General features: G+C 40.7%; 1 protein-coding gene across 1 annotated transcript in view; it reads left to right on the top strand.

The window, feature by feature from the left end:
* LOC121577134 (potassium/sodium hyperpolarization-activated cyclic nucleotide-gated channel 2-like) overlaps positions 1-14082 on the top strand; it is a 109961-nt gene that overhangs the window by 6407 nt on the left and 89472 nt on the right. Inside the window, exon 2 of the mRNA XM_045223588.1 lies at positions 8896-9057. Coding sequence (XP_045079523.1) covers positions 8896-9057 — 162 coding nt within the window. The remainder of the gene's footprint in view (positions 1-8895; positions 9058-14082) is intronic.

Below are 14082 nucleotides of genomic sequence, written 5' to 3'. Positions count from 1 at the left end.
ACTGTTTGCTGTTCTAAGTTTCATCCTTGTAACTTTGGAGAGGCCACTAAACTCTCGTGGCCGTTGTTTATTTGTGGTTCTCACCTCTGCCTTTGTCTCCAAAGTGTTACTGTTTGCATTGTGTGTGCTTCACACCTTCTATGTGAGGTACTGTACAGATAGTTTAGGCTTGGTGTTTTTACTTTACGGTAATGTCATTTAGTAAATTTAGTCAATTGTAATTATTTTTGTCTTACAACAATATATCCCTTTATTTTATTCACCGCAGAGGATTTGAATGATGACATTTGGGAGCCACCCCTCCCCAGCAAGCGACCCCGGTCAAGGTCTTCACCCCCCACTGTTATGTTAGTCACCCTGTCTGATGGTTCTACATCCACTTTTCATAGACCTCTTGAAAAAGAAAATAGGGGCTTGTGGCACCATTCATCCTAACAGAATCGGTGCCAGATTTTCTGTCCGAAATGCCAGTTTGGTTTTTGTTTCCTGGCAGAGAGGGACTGCTTCAAAGACTATCATGACATGCACAAGGTACGGTGAAAGTGAAATCTAATCATCTACACCTGGGATGTAAAATGAACACAAATGCCATTTGTAAATAGTTCAGCATATTTCTATTTTAGCAAATGTGTTAGTGAAGGACACGTGTGTAACCAAGTTTGTGTTTGATAAGACCTTTTTTTTTTTTTTTTATGTATATCTGTTGCTTTTATATTGTTTTTGTAAACAGTTCATTTGTATGTGGGACCAATACATTGGATATGCCTAGGCTAAATGTTCAGGCACTTTGGAGAGGTTGAAAAAACAGTTGGATAACCCCTTTATGTCCCCCGACACCACCACAATGTTTGAGAGAGGTTGGTGTTGTAGTCATTTAGTTTTTAATAGTGAACAATAACTTTTAGGCACATCCAGTGTGAAAAAAACAGTGCAATTACCACATTTGGACACTTTGGAGAGGTTGAAAGGACACTTGAATGTACCCTGGATACCCCATAACACCACCACAATGTTTGAGTGAGGTTGATATGTAGAAATTGTGTTTTTATACTGAACAAATAGCATTTAGGGATTGCAAATATGTAATAGCACTGGAATTATCTAATTTACAGACATATGCCACTTTGGAGAGGTTTAGGGACACTTCGAAACATCCTGTGACCACACCTGACACCACTTACTAAAACATCTGCCCATTTCTAGTTGCTAGGTCTATCAATCCCATTTTCTTTTCTGATATTGTTCACATGTTGTGGAAGCCGTCTGATGTGTTTCCAACTCTGGGCATCAATAATTCACTTATAGCTTCTCAAAACAAAAAAAAAAGTTATTTTATGTGTGCTTGATCTTGTGTATTCTGAACTATGTAACTCCTATCTTCTGATAATTTCCTCATGATCTTTGGCATGTCAGAATCATGTAATTACACATGAGTAGCAGTTACTTTTGGGTATGTCTATTTAGGGAAAATCTAAATTTTGCCATTACATTTAAGAGGTTAAATGTGGAGAATGATACATTTGCGATAGAGCTGTGAGCATGATCACAATTGATAACTTACAAATTCCTCTCACTCAGTCACTCACTAAGTAACAGCCTGCTCACTGCCTGATAGTCAGCAGCAGCAGGTCACAGTGAAATATATATATAATTTTTTTCTAGGAGAAATGCAATGGCGGCCGTGGTGCAATTTAGAAGTAGCACAAAAACCCGCCACCCACGACCAATACATTTTCACCCGTGATGTCGTTTTCAAAGTAGCCCAATTTGGTGGGAAAACCGCGAACATGGCAACACTGGCCCCGAGTGAAAATGTTTGGGAACCCCTGGCTTAGAGCACCACCCTGATACCGTATCCAAACCAACGTATTCCCTGAGCATCATCCCCGCTGCGCTGGGCTGTTTATGCGTACCACCCCTTCTCCGTGGGCCTGATAGCAAAGAAAGTAACGAAAGTCTAAATAACTATATATCATTGGTTTGTATGTGTGGGGCGTTAGCTGAGATTGTTCTTTACAGAGCCAAGTGTGTTTGTCCAGGCCTCAATTTTTCCTTGACTAGCAACATTCATTCTCGCTGTCAATGATTATATTGTTATAACTTCTAATAGTAACTGTATCCACTGGTTAAATGGGAGTGTGAGGTGGTTGCCATCTTAGAGCCCAACATTATTTTGCGCAGCAGTGCTGCTTGCTAGCAGTAATCTTCTCGGATTGATTGAGAGATTCAAGGGGCTATCATCATTAAATAACTTCTAACTTTGCCCCAGAAGCATTTTGCAGGGCACACCCACATCATATGAAGGAATGTGCCTACCTGATTTACGGGACACCGTGAACAGTTGGGTGTTGGGGCCAATTTCATCGTAAAACGTTTCCTTAGCGTTAAATACAGTCTGTGAACAAACTTCAAATGTATACATTGATTGTTCGGATTATGGGATGCCAAGGTAATATTTTTCCATATTCTGTTCCAGTTAAAGGGTTGTTCAGATTCAATTAGATCTGTACAATACTTTTTTAATGGTTAACTCAGAATATGAGTTTTCCAAAAGTTGTTGATATATTATAGAGCTCAATCCTTTCGGGAGCCCAGCTAATTTATTTATAAATCCCATCATTGGATGGTTTGGTAGTTGGGTTTCCCAAGAGACTCCTTAGGCCAGCATAGCTGGCCTACACTACATGACCAAAAGTATGTGGACACCTGCTCGTCAAACATCTAATTCCAAAATCAGGGGCATTATTATAGAGTTGGTCCCCCCTTTGCTGCTATAACAACCTCCACTCTTCTGGGAAGGCTTTCCACTAGATGTTGGAACATTGCTGAGGGGACTTGCTTCCATTCAGCCACAAGAGCATTGGTGAGATCAGGCACTGATGTTGGGCGATTAGGCCTGGCTCGCAGTCAGCGTTCCAATTCATCCCAAAGGTGTTAAATGGGGTTGAGGTCAGGGCTCTGTGTAGACCAGTCAAGTTCTTCCACACCGATCTCGACAAACTATTTCTGTATGGACCTCACTTTGTGCATGGGGGAATTGTCATGCTGAAACAGGAAAGGGCCTTCCCCAAACTGTTGCCACAAAGTTGGAAGCACAGAATCGTCTAGAATGTCATTGTATGCTGTAGTGTTAAGATTTCCCTTCACTGAAACTAAGGAGCCTAGCCCAAACCATGAAAAACAGCCCCAGACCATTATTCCTCCTCCACCAAACTCTACAGTTGACACTATGCATTCGGGCAGGCAGCGTTCTCCTGGCATCCGCCAAACCCAGATTTGTCTATCGGACTGCCAGATGGTGAAGCGTGATTCATCACTTCAGAGAAGGCATTTCTACTGCTCCAGAGTCCAATGGCAGCGAGCTATACGCCACTCCAGCCGACGCTTGGCATTGCGCATGGTGATCTTTGGCTTGTGTGCAGCTGTTCGGCCATGGAACCCCATTTCATGAAGCTCCCGACGAACAGTTCTTGTGCTGACGTTGCTTCCAGAGGCAGTCTGGAACTCGGTAGTGAGTGTTGCAAACGAGGACAGACGATTTATACGCAATAGGCTCTTCAGCACTCGGTGGTCCCTTTCTGTGAGCTTGTGTGGCCTACCACTTCGCGGCTGAGCCGTTGTTGCTCCTAGACGTTTCCACTTCACAATAACAACACATACAGTTGGCCCGGGGCAGCTGTAGCAGGGTAGACATTTTACGAACTGACTTGTTGGAAAGGTGGCAACTTATGACGGTACCATGTTGAAAGTCACTGAGCTCTTCAGTAAGGCCATTCTACTGCCAATGTTTGTCTGTAAAGATTGCATGGCTGTTTGCTCGATTTTATACACCTGTCAGCAACGGGTGTGGCTGAAATAGCCGGATCCACTCATTTGAAGGGGTGTCCACATACTTTTGTGTATATATAGTGTATGTTGTAAATATAGAAAAAGGAGTTGCCTGGTAATGTGTATGTATCTTTCAAATGTTGGGATGTTCTCAAACCATTACCATTTCAGTATGAGCAAGCCATTTTGATTCCCAATTACATTGTTTTTCAATTTTGTGCCAAATAGAAACTGTGAGCAATAATGGGAACAAAGCTTAGTTTACATTGTTTAAGTGATATACAGTATGGCTGAGGGATTTGCGTATAGTATTTTAATCATATTAATGAAATTGGAGCCAATACCCATATGTTCCAAGACAGACCAGAGGTATGACCATTCTAGTCTATCAAAAGCTTTTTCTGCATCAAGAGATAATACAGCCCAAGGAGCTGTTTCTGATGAAGCATCTAGGATATGTAATAGTCGACAGAGGTTATCCGAGGATAAACGCTTTTTTAACAAACCCGCTTTGGTCTGTTTGGACCAATTTGGGTAAGTCTCGAGACGGGACTACAACATTTTGGAAAACAGTTTAATATCTGTGTTTGTCAAAGATAGGGGGTGATAGTGAGAACACTGGGTGCTATCCTTACTTTTTTTGCATAAATGTGAAATTAGTGCTCTATTCACATCTCTCCCAAATGAACCTTTGTGAACGTCTGTATTAATCATTTTGAGCAATAGTGGACCTAATTGATTCCAACATTTTAAATAGGCCTCAGTAGGAATACCTTCCCATCCAGATGATTTGCCTTTATTCATGCTATCCAAGGCCCTTTTGAGTTCATTAAGAGAGATTTGGGCTCCCAGCGAGGTGGCTTCCTCTGTTGAGAGAGGAAGCCAGAGGTGTACAGTTCTTTATAGAAGTTTGAGAATCTTTGATTGAATAATTTCGGTTCTGACAGTAATTCCCCTGTTTCAGATTCAATAGTTGCTATATCAGTTAATTGATCATTACTGCAGCGCTTGATGGCCAGTAAACGACTGGGACAATTACCATGGAAGTAATGGTTGAGTGTAACTCGATGGATGGCAAATTCTGCTCTCTGTCTTATCAATAAATAAGTTATGTTTTGGAAAGAGTAATAGCTACCTGGTCTGAAAAGAGTTTGTTGAGAACGCTCTAACACAGTTAACAACATTCCAAATCTGATATCTTCTTTAATTGTGATTTATTCAACCCAGATGCAAATGCAGTTGCATTATTTTTTTATCAAACCTTTGGTGGCATCCCATAGAATCCGGGGGTCATCGACTGAATTTTTATTGATCATTATGAATTAATTTAGTTACATTTCAAATTAATTACAGAATGTAGGATTTTATACTAATGAAATGTTGAAACGCCATCATATGGCTCTTTTAGGAGATTCAGAAATGTGAAGTTGGCAGTAGTAAGCGTAGTGGTCAGACAAGCTCATATGTCGAATTTCTATTTTCTTGAATCAAGAAAATAGAGGTGTAGATAATAGTATGAAATCGATTTGTGAGAAAGATTTATGCCTGTTTGAGTAGAACGTGTACTCTTTTTATTTAGGATTATGTGCTCGCCAGGCATCAATAAGGTTCTAATCAGAGAGTATATACTGGAGAGCCTTGGTTGTATGTGGATTGTAGTTGGTCTTATTAGATTTGTTCCGAATGTCCAAAATGGCATTCGTGGCTTTCCCAATAACCAGATGGAATTCAGTTAATTCTAACAATATGCTGTTCAGAGAATCAAAAAACGTAGGATCATATGAATTTGGAGCATACAATTTTCTTTCCATTATGGATACATTTAAGGAAAGTGATTCTGCCTTCTTTGTCTTCGCCTTTACCCAATAAAGTTTATTATGTATCATGATTACAGATTGTTTTGTTTGGGGTTGATGAAAAAGCAGCAGTTTGTACAAATGGCTATATATTCTATGCGAGTCCTTTTGGAGCCGGTGTGTTTCTTGGAGCATTGCTAAGTAAACATGGTTTCTTACTAGGATATCAAGACAGCTGGAACGTTTAATAGGACAGTTTAGGCCTTTCAAATTCCAAGAGAGAATAGCTATCGTTGCCCCTTTTTTAAAGTCCACGTTAAATCAACTTTTCTCAAGTCTGAATAGGGAGATTGTTTTTTTTGGTGAAATTCTACCTTTATTTTTTCATACCTTCATATCAGAAGATAAATGTTTGATTACCCCTGTCTGAGGCAGGAGGTGGAGAGAGGCCATTCGTGGCAGGTGTGCCCTCTAGCAAACTCTATGGTCAAGTATAAAAACATGCAAGTTTGCGGACGCCTCCCCTGTATTCGGGTCTTTCACGAACTCAGACAGGTGAGAGCACACCAAACGCTCAAAGGAAACTCTCCAAACAATCCAAGAAAGTATGTGACAATGTAAATGTGAGTTCACAATGTTATTACATTGAAGAATAAACGGAAAAGGAATTCACTCAATAAGAACATTTATTTTGTGTAGCATTTCGGCCGCTAATGCTAATAGTCAACTTACCTGGTAAAATAAGGGTAAAATAAAAGACAAAACTAAAATAGTCCAAGTAAAACAGCCATTTTGATTCATTGATCAGTTTTCTTGTTGCTACATGTAGTAGTTAATTGACACGTTTGTCAATTAGTTAATACTGCTGGCTTGTTTGCCTACTAGCTTAATGAGTTTTATCTACTGTTTGATGTATACCCACATGCTATATGCTACTGTACACTGAATAGCCACTGCCATTTTAGCCTGCTCTAGCTGTGGCCTACCACACCACATGTTGTTGTATCCCACTTTTGACATTCATATTGGTGTCTTGTTGCTATATTTGCATAGCTTAATCACTTATATGCTTTTTGCATATTTCTATTGATATGTTTAATAATTGTATTCATATTGCAATTTATTAATATTATAGCATCTGATAACGTAATTATCCATGCATGTACTACAATTATTTATTGTTATGATTTGCCATTTCTCTGCCTCCCTGCAGAAAAACATACAGTATGTTACCCACCGGCTGGCCAATCCTAACCATAGCCAATCAAGACAAGGATCACAGACTAATGCCAACTGAACTGTCAACTGTCATATCATCTAACTCAACTGTACTGTGATTTAATTAATCTGAACAACCATCCATGACATGTATCATCATCTGAATATAAAAACTCAGGTCAGGACTTTAGCATAATTGATGACTGGTGGATCGCATTGAGCCCTGGGCTTAAGTTTTGTACAAGTTTTGTATGAGTGCTACTGCTAACATTAGCAGTCATTGCCTGTATTCTTTTCCATGAATGTGAAATAATAATGCCACATTTCTGTTGATTTTGAAGAATAATATGATAAATACCTTACAAATCTTTGAACTGTCCTACTTTATCAATATAAAAATGGGAAAGACCTGTTAATATTTTGTGGTCATTTGATAATTTGCAAATAAAATATCAAGCATTTTAAGCTTCAATCATGTCTTGAAAAATGTATTTTGTACTACATTATTATCCTAGAAAAAAGTATTAATTTGTATTTTCACAAAACTATATTTTCTTGTGTCCTTTGTTTGAGCATAGTACTTTGACCTTTTGGAATTACCAATGAGGAGTTTGTAAATGCACCATATAAGATGAGGGAATTACAGTATTTATAAAATAAAAACTTTGTAAAGTGGTTATCCCACTGGCTATAAGGTGAATGCACCAATTTGTAAGTCGCTCTGGATAAGAGCGTCTGCTAAATGACGTAAATGTTAAGGTTCTGTCTCATTTAAGGTGTCGGCAGTTTTAGTGTTACAAAACACTTCATTTTAACAGTGTACGACAAGCCACTGCATTTATTTAGATGTCTGTGTGCACTGCAGATAAATTATACACAAGAGAAACAGCTGTGCAGGCACCTTGAAAATGCCCCACATACAGTACCACCCAAACACAGGAAACACAGGGGCCTCAGTAATACAGGGATTTTGTTTTTAATTGTAAGGCTTTTGAGACAAAGCTGGAAAGAGGTGATACAAAAGGATGCTTGCTTGGTCCTTTTCACCACAGATATTCCAGTCACTTGGAGAAACAGCAAAAGGATGCACTCCAGCCTTCTGTTGTGTATGAGAGCAGGTTCTAATTTTGCAATCGGTTAAGCTTTAAACCTTTGGGCTGGCGTGAGCGAGGTCTTGTGAGAGGACTGAATCACCTGGCTCACACTCTGTTGGAGCTCTACACTGTAAACAACAGCCAGAAGCATCTCTTCTCTCCCCTGTCTTCGTAGAGGGATGTTTCTGGCCTAGTTCCTATATAGGGCAACTTCTCCTGTCTCAGGTGTGGTAGCCTTTGGGTCTTGTGTTTTTGATTTTTGGGGGCTTAATTGGTTCTCCTACAGGGCTTTTCCGGAACACACACACACGCTTGCACGATAGGGAAACAGGCCCTTTGACCACAGCCAAAGGGCCACAGCTGAGAAGTGTTTACGAGGCTGTGACCACAACACCAGTGCATCACTCAGGGATGGGTGTTCTGTGTTCTAAACAAACACTCACCATAATAGGACAAGGCTTGGGCTTGGAGAGGGAAGGAAGGAAGGAGGGAGGGAGAAGAGGACGGAAAAATGAGGGAGGATAGCTGTCGCCTGATTGAGATTTTTGACATTCCACACTTATCTCTCTTGATCATGTTCATCTCAACATAGCTATTGGTGCCTGATGAGTGTAGGAAATTAGTGTCATCATCACTGAAGTAATTTGGTGTGCTTCATTTCTCAAGGAAAACTAATGAAAGTGCAACAGCTGTGTGTTCAGAAAAGCAACTGTGCATAATCGGTACCGGTAAACTTACTTACTGAATTACAATAACTACGCCAATCATGAATTCAAATCCTGTCCATATCCTGTTGTAACCAGATAATGCAAATAATGGAATCTCTCTCCATCTTTTTAAATGTTTTATCATGTGTTCATTGGCTTTGTTAACTTAAGATAAATCCATGTGAAATGGTGAATGAATGAGGTGTGGAACACACCACTGACTGTCCTCTCTTTCTGTACCTCCCGTGACAGATCTTCCATATGACCTATGACCTGGCCAGTGCAGTGATGCGTATCTTCAACCTGATTGGTATGATGCTGCTGCTGTGTCACTGGGATGGCTGTTTGCAGTTCCTGGTTCCCATGCTGCAGGATTTCCCCCAGGACTGCTGGGTCTCCCTTAACAAGATGGTGGTAAGTGATGCTAATGCCGCATTCGAAACAACTGGGAACTCTGAAAAAAACGAGGTCAAATCATGATGTCAGTGATCTTCAGGTCAGAAAGTCAGAGTCGGAGCTCGTTTTTTTCAGTTCTCAGTTGTTTTGAACGCACTGAAGTCCGAATTCCAGTTCAGAGTTTCCAGTTGTTTTGAACGCGGAATTAATACACACACTAGAGCAGGAGTGTCAAACTCATTTTCCCCCGGGGGCTGCATTCTGTCTTCAACAAGGTCCGGAGGGTCTTTCCTCTCTGTCAAAATTTGCTAAACATAGTCCTCTATCCATAGTTTTTTGAATTTTCGCTCCCTGACTGTCTAGCTTTCATTTCGGTGATTATTAGTGAGCTGGACACAGTCAAGAAACTGTATGAATGTAGGTCCATTATAATTTCGATTTGGTTTTAGTAATTTAAGTTGAGTTTTGTTTTGTCCACGGGCTGTATGTTTGACACCCCTGCTCTAGATTCTAGATCCATTCGGGACTCTAAGGGCCTGTTCCTGTACACCAGACTGGACTCACTGGACATACGTTTGGGTGGGGTGGGCGTATACAGCGAACGTCTAGCAATCCAAAGGTTGCGTGTTCGCGTCGGGGACAACTGTAGCATTTTAGCTAACCCTTACCCTATCCCTTATTCTAACCTCTAATTCACCTAACATTTTACATAAATTATCCTAACCTTTGTCATTTTCGTTCTCCTAACCTTTTAAGTAAATTATCCTAACCTTTGTCGTTAGTTAACCAACAACATAAATTCTTGCTGTAATTCTCCTTTGTTGTTAAGACGCAACAAACAACCTGGTCTCAGAGAAAGACATACAGTTGAAGTCTGAAGTTTACATACACCTTAGCCAAAAACATTTAAACTCAGTTTTTCACAATTCCTGACATTTAATCCTAGTAAACATTCCCTGTCTTAGGTCAGTTAGGATCACCACTTTATTTTAAGAATGTGAAATGTCAGAATAATAGTCGAGAGAATGACTTATTTCAGCATTTATTTATTTCATCACATTCCCAGTGGGTCAGAAGTTTACATACTCAATTAGTATTTGGTAGCATTGCCTTTAAATTGTTTAACTTGGGTCAAACGTTTCTGGTAGCCTTCCACAAGCATCCCACAATAAGTTGGGTGAATTTTGGCCCATTCCTCCTGACAAAGCTGGTGTAACTGAGTCAGGTTTGTAGGCCTCCTTGCTCGCACACGCTTTTTCAGTTCTTCCCACAAATGTTCTATAGGATTGAGGTCAGGGCTTTGTGATGGCCACTCCAATACCTTGACTTTGTTGTCCTTAAGCCATTTTGCCACAACTTTGGAAGTATGCTTGGGGTCATTGTCCATTTGGAAGACCCATTTGCGACCAAGCTTTAACTTCCTGACTGATGTCTTGAGATGTTGCTTCAATATATCCACATAATTTTCCTTCCTCATGATGCCATCTATTTTGTGAAGTGCACCAGTGCCTCCTGCAGCAAAGCACCCCCACAGCATGATGCTGCCACCCCCATGCTTCACGGTTGGGATGGTGTTCTTCGGCTTGCAAGCGTTCCGCTTTTTCCTCCAAACATAACGATGGTCATTATGGCCAAACAGTTCTATTTTTGTTTCATCAGACCAGAGGACATTTCTCCAAAAAGTACAATCTTTGTCCCCATGTGCAGTTGCAAACCGTAGTCTGGCTTTTTTATGGCGGTTTTGGAGCAGTGGCTTCTTCCTTGCTGAGCGGCCTTTCAGGTTATGTCGATATACAGTGGGGAAAAATAGTATTTAGTCAGCCACCAATTGTGCAAGTTCTCCCACTTAAAAAGATGAGAGAGGCCTGTAATTTTCATCATAGGTACACATCAACTATGACAGACAAATTGAGGAAAAAAAATCCAGAAAATCACATTGTAGGATCTTTAATGAATTTATTTGCAAATTATGGTGGAAAATAAGTATTTGGTCACCTACAAACAAGCAAGATTTCTGGCTCTCACAGACCTGTAACTTCTTCTTTAAGAGGCTCCTCTGTCCTCCACTCGTTACCTGTATTTATGGCACCTGTTTGAACTTGTTATCAGTATAAAAGACACCTGTCCACAACCTCAAACAGTCACACTCCAAACTCCACTATGGCCAAGACCAAAGAGCTGTCAAAGGACACCAGAAACAAAATTGTAGACCTGCACCAGGCTGGGAAGACTGAATCTGCAATAGGTAAGCAGCTTGGTTTGAAGAAATCAACTGTGGGAGCAATTATTAGGAAATGGAAGACATACAAGACCACTGATAATCTCCCTCGATCTGGGGCTCCACGCAAGATCTCACCCCGTGGGGTCAAAATGATCACAAGAACGGTGAGCAAAAATCCCAGAACCACACGGGGGGACCTAGTGAATGACCTGCAGAGAGCTGGGACCAAAGTAACAAAGCCTACCATCAGTAACACACTACGCCGCCAGGGACTCAAATCCTGCGGTGCAAGACGTGTCCCCCTGCTTAAGCCAGTACATGTCCAGGCCCATCTGAAGTTTGCTAGAGTGCATTTGGATGATCCAGAAGAGGATTGGGAGAATGTCATATGGTCAGATGAAACCAAAATATAACTTTTTGATAAAAACTCAACTTGTCGTGTTTGGAGGACAAAGAATGCTGAGTTGCATCCAAAGAACACCATACCTACTGTGAAGCATGGGGGTGGAAACATCATGCTTTGGGGCTGTTTTTCTGCAAAGGGACCAGGACGACTGATCCGTGTAAAGGAAAGAATGAATGGGGCCATGTATCGTGAGATTTTGAGTGAAAACCTCTTTCCATCAGCAAGGGCATTGAAGATGAAACGTGGCTGGGTCTTTCAGCATGACAATGATCCCAAACACACCACCCGGGCAACGAAGGAGTGGCATCGTAAGAAGCATTTCAAGGTCCTGGAGTGGCCTAGCCAGTCTCCAGATCTCAACCCCATAGAAAATCTTTGGAGGGAGTTGAAAGTCTGTGTCGCTCTGGCGACAGCCCCAAAACATCACTGCTCTAGAGGAATGGGCCAAAATACCAGCAACAGTGTGTGAAAACCTTGTGAAGACTTACAGAAAACATTTGACCTGTGTCATTGCCAACAAAGGGTATATAACAAAGTATTGAGAAACTTTTGTAATTGACCAAATACTTATTTTCCACCATAATTTGCAAATCAATTCATAAAAAATCCTACAATGTGATTTTCTGGATTTTTCTTTTCTAATTTTGTCTGTCATAGTTGACGTGTACCTATGATGAAAATGACAGGCCTCTCTCATCTTTTTAAGTGGGAGAACTTGCACAATTGGTGGCTGACTAAATACTTTTTTCCCCCACTGTAGGACTCGTTTTACTGTGGATATAGATACTTTTGTACCTGTTTCCTCCAGCATCTTCACAAGGTTATTTGCTGTTGTTCTGGGATTGATTTGCACTTTTCGCACCAAAGTACGTTCATCTCTAGGAGACAGAACGCGTCTCCTTCCTGAGCGGTATGACGGCTGCGTGGTCTCATGGTGTTTATACTTGCGTACTATTGTTTGTACAGATGAACGTGGTACCTTCAGGTGTTTAGAAATTGCTCCCAGGGATGAACCAGACTTGTGGAGGTCTACACATTTTTTTCTGAGCTTTTGGCTGATTTCTTTTGATTTTCCCATGATGTCAAGCAAAGAGGCACTGAGTTTGAAGGTAGGCCTTGAAATACATCCACAGGTACACCTCCAATTGACTCAAATGATGTCAATTAGCCTATCAGAAGCTTCTAAAGCCATGACATCATTTTCTGGAATTTTCCAAACTGTTTAAAGGCACAGTCAACTTAGTGTATGTAAACTTCTGACCCACTGGAATTGTGATACAGTGAATTATAAATGAAATAATCTGTCTGTAAACAATTGTTGGAAAAATTACTTGTGTCATGCACAAAGTAGATGTCCTAACCGACTTGCCAAAACTATAGTTTGTTAACAAGAAATTTGTGGAGTGGTTGAAAAACAAGTTTTAATGACTCCAACCTAAGTGTATGTAAACTTCCGACTTCAACTGTAATACTATACGTCATCCACAGTGGCGGTAGGTGCAGTTTAAGATGAGGGAGGATTATTTGTATTTTTTATGAACATGGCTTTATTTCTATTACAGCATTTTGAATGACTGTCATTCATATTCCACTCACCAAGCTCAATGTAACATCGATAGGTTTAGGCTACTACATGATAGCCAAGAGCCAAGAGGTTGCTACAACCTAGCCTATGAATGAAAGTTTATAACGTGGGTGCACAGGTCGAGGTAATCAAGGTGACAGACAGTGACACATTCAGTACCGCGTTGCACACTCTTGCCTGCATCTAGCTGATCTAGGGTGTAATCATTAGTCCAACAGTGGCAAATGAGAGTTTCTATGGGACAAATTCAGGTATGTTTATCCCAGTTTCATTTGCTTCCGTTTTTCAACGATGAATACACCCCTGATCATACACAAACACAGTTCAGTTCCATAGCAGCCACATACAAACAGCTCATTGTATATATAATTCCTTCTCACATCTATCTATGCGCTCTCCTCCTCTCACCTTTTCCCTTCACTTGTGGACTTCAGTGCACAACACATTAGCTGTCTGTGACCAGGCGAAAAAACATTTCCAACCTGCATATCATGACTGCTAACCACTACACACAGCCTACATCGTTGTCACGTCATAGTCAATATAGCTACTAGAAGTAACGTGTTAGTAAACTCGCTACAATCATGCAGCACAGTAAGCAATTTAGCAGTTACACCGGTGTGCCCCGATGCCAATAAATTACTAAAACCAAAAGCTTACCTTGACTTGGAAGAGTTCCAGTGTTGGATTGCCATAGTCAGCTAGCTAACATAGCATCCCTCTCTGTTTGAGCCGTGTGTTTGAGTAGGCTAAACTAGCTAGCTGCATTCGATGCGAGAAAAGTATGTGAAAGTGAAGTGAAAAAAATAAATACTATGAAATATAGCTAGC

This window comes from Coregonus clupeaformis, chromosome 11 (genome assembly GCF_020615455.1).
Source record: "Coregonus clupeaformis isolate EN_2021a chromosome 11, ASM2061545v1, whole genome shotgun sequence".
NCBI classification, from domain to species: Eukaryota; Metazoa; Chordata; class Actinopteri; order Salmoniformes; family Salmonidae; genus Coregonus; species Coregonus clupeaformis.
This window is presented reverse-complemented; position numbering and strand designations above follow the sequence as displayed.